This window comes from Parambassis ranga, chromosome 14 (genome assembly GCF_900634625.1).
Source record: "Parambassis ranga chromosome 14, fParRan2.1, whole genome shotgun sequence".
Taxonomy (NCBI): Eukaryota; Metazoa; Chordata; class Actinopteri; family Ambassidae; genus Parambassis; species Parambassis ranga.
In genome coordinates, this window is record NC_041034.1 from 7,927,083 (window position 1) to 7,929,280 (window position 2,198).

General features: G+C 47.9%; 1 protein-coding gene across 1 annotated transcript; it reads left to right on the forward strand.

Annotated features, from left to right (window-relative positions):
- Positions 1-483: 483 nt before the first annotated feature.
- On the forward strand, positions 484-1,872 carry drd1b (dopamine receptor D1b). The gene has a single exon (XM_028421722.1). The coding sequence runs from the start codon at positions 484-486 to the stop codon at positions 1,870-1,872; it is 1,389 nt and encodes a 462-aa protein (XP_028277523.1).
- The last annotated feature ends 326 nt before the right edge of the window (positions 1,873-2,198 follow it).

Here is a 2,198-nt window from a genome sequence, read left to right on the forward strand (position 1 = left end):
AACAACATGCTGTGGAACTTTTGCTGAGGGCTTGACAGCTGAGCTATACAATGAAAGAAGGAGACGGAAGGACTTTTCTTTGAAAAAAATATTTTTTTTAATGCTGCTTCAGACTATTTTATGACAACTAGGAAAGCATCTGCCAACAGCTGGAATATTCATCGTCCTCTGCACCCTAGAATGTCTGCTGTCTGTGCCGCTGCTGCCGAAATTTATCAACCTGGCATTTTTGTGGGCTGCATTCCTGAAGAGAGTTTTTTATAGCGGTACAAGAATAATGGTGGTGACATGGAGCCTATGGATGACCCAGTCTGTGGGAGAGCTGGTGCCGAGACAGTTCACCTCTGCACCAGCTACACAGTCTGTCTGAAACTCTTCCCCAGAGAGGCACAGCTGCTGCAGGCTGGGGATGTGATGGGGTGACTGTTGACATCCCCCTTCACCCACCCCCTCTCTCACTTTATTAGCACTGTAATATAAACAATGGATCAGAATTTCTCAACGGTTCGAGATGGTAAGCAGTTTACACCAGAGAGAGACTCGCCAAAGCGTGTTCTGACAGGATGCTTCCTTTTCCTGCTCATCTTCACCACGCTGCTGGGCAACACCCTTGTGTGTGCTGCCGTCACCAAGTTCCGACACTTGAGGTCAAAGGTCACCAACTTCTTCGTCATCTCGTTGGCCATCTCAGACCTTCTGGTGGCAATATTGGTAATGCCGTGGAAGGCAGCTACAGAGATTGTGGGGTTTTGGCCCTTTGGAGCATTCTGCAATGTGTGGGTGGCGTTTGACATAATGTGCTCCACTGCCTCCATCTTGAACCTGTGTGTGATCAGTGTCGACCGTTACTGGGCCATCTCGAGCCCATTTCGTTATGAACGCAAGATGACCCCTAAAGTGGCATGTCTGATGATCAGTGTGGCGTGGACCCTGTCTGTACTTATCTCCTTTATTCCTGTTCAGCTTAACTGGCACAAAGCTCAGACTACCAGCTATGCAGAGCTAAATGGAACGTACCCCGGTGACCTACCCCCTGACAACTGTGACTCCAGCCTTAACAGGACCTACGCCATCTCCTCGTCCCTTATCAGCTTCTATATACCGGTGGCCATTATGATCGTCACCTACACTAGGATCTACCGCATCGCCCAGAAACAGATACGAAGAATATCTGCCCTGGAGCGAGCAGCAGAGAGTGCCAAAAACCGCCACAGCAGCATGGGAAATAGTTCAAACATGGAGAGTGAGAGCTCATTTAAAATGTCATTTAAACGAGAAACCAAAGTCTTAAAGACGCTCTCAGTCATCATGGGTGTGTTTGTGTGCTGCTGGTTGCCCTTCTTCATCCTTAATTGCATGGTTCCATTCTGTGAACCAAATTTGCCGGATGGGTCCACGGACTTCCCCTGTATCAGCTCCACCACTTTTGATGTGTTTGTTTGGTTTGGCTGGGCAAACTCTTCACTCAACCCCATCATCTATGCCTTCAACGCCGACTTCCGCAAGGCCTTTTCCATCCTCCTGGGCTGCCACCGGCTCTGCCCAGGGAGCAACGCCATCGAGATCGTCAGTATTAACAACAACATGGGCGCCCCTACCTCAAATCCCAACTGTCAGTATCCCAAGAGCCACCTCCCAAAGGAGGGCAACAACTCAGCCAGCTACGTTATTCCCCACAGCATCCTGTGTCAGGAGGAGGAGTTTCAGAAGAAAGAAGGATGCGGAGGGGAGATTGAGGTGGGGATGGTAAACAACGCCCTGGAGAAGCACTCCCCAGCAATCTCTGGGAATTTAGACAGCGATACCGAAGTCACGCTGGAAAAGATCAATCCCATAACACAAAACGGACAGCACAAGGCTGTGTCATGTTGAAATAAGGCAAAGATGGATCCAGATACAGTGAGGCATGTACGTACGCACAAAGGGAAGAAAAGCTTACACGGGAGGACAGCAAAACAAACATTAGAGACCGACATGCCTGACAGGGAGCCTGGTGAGTGGGATATACAGGACCTTAAAACTGTCAACAAACATCTACTCGGAAAAACCTACAGAATGTTTTAAAGTAACGGCACTTTATCCTGGATATAACTATCTGCAAAATACTGTCGGAATTTATTGATGAAATTGTGACATTTGATGATAAATGTTGATAATGTGAATATTAAAGCAGAACACAAACTATGTGCACATGTATA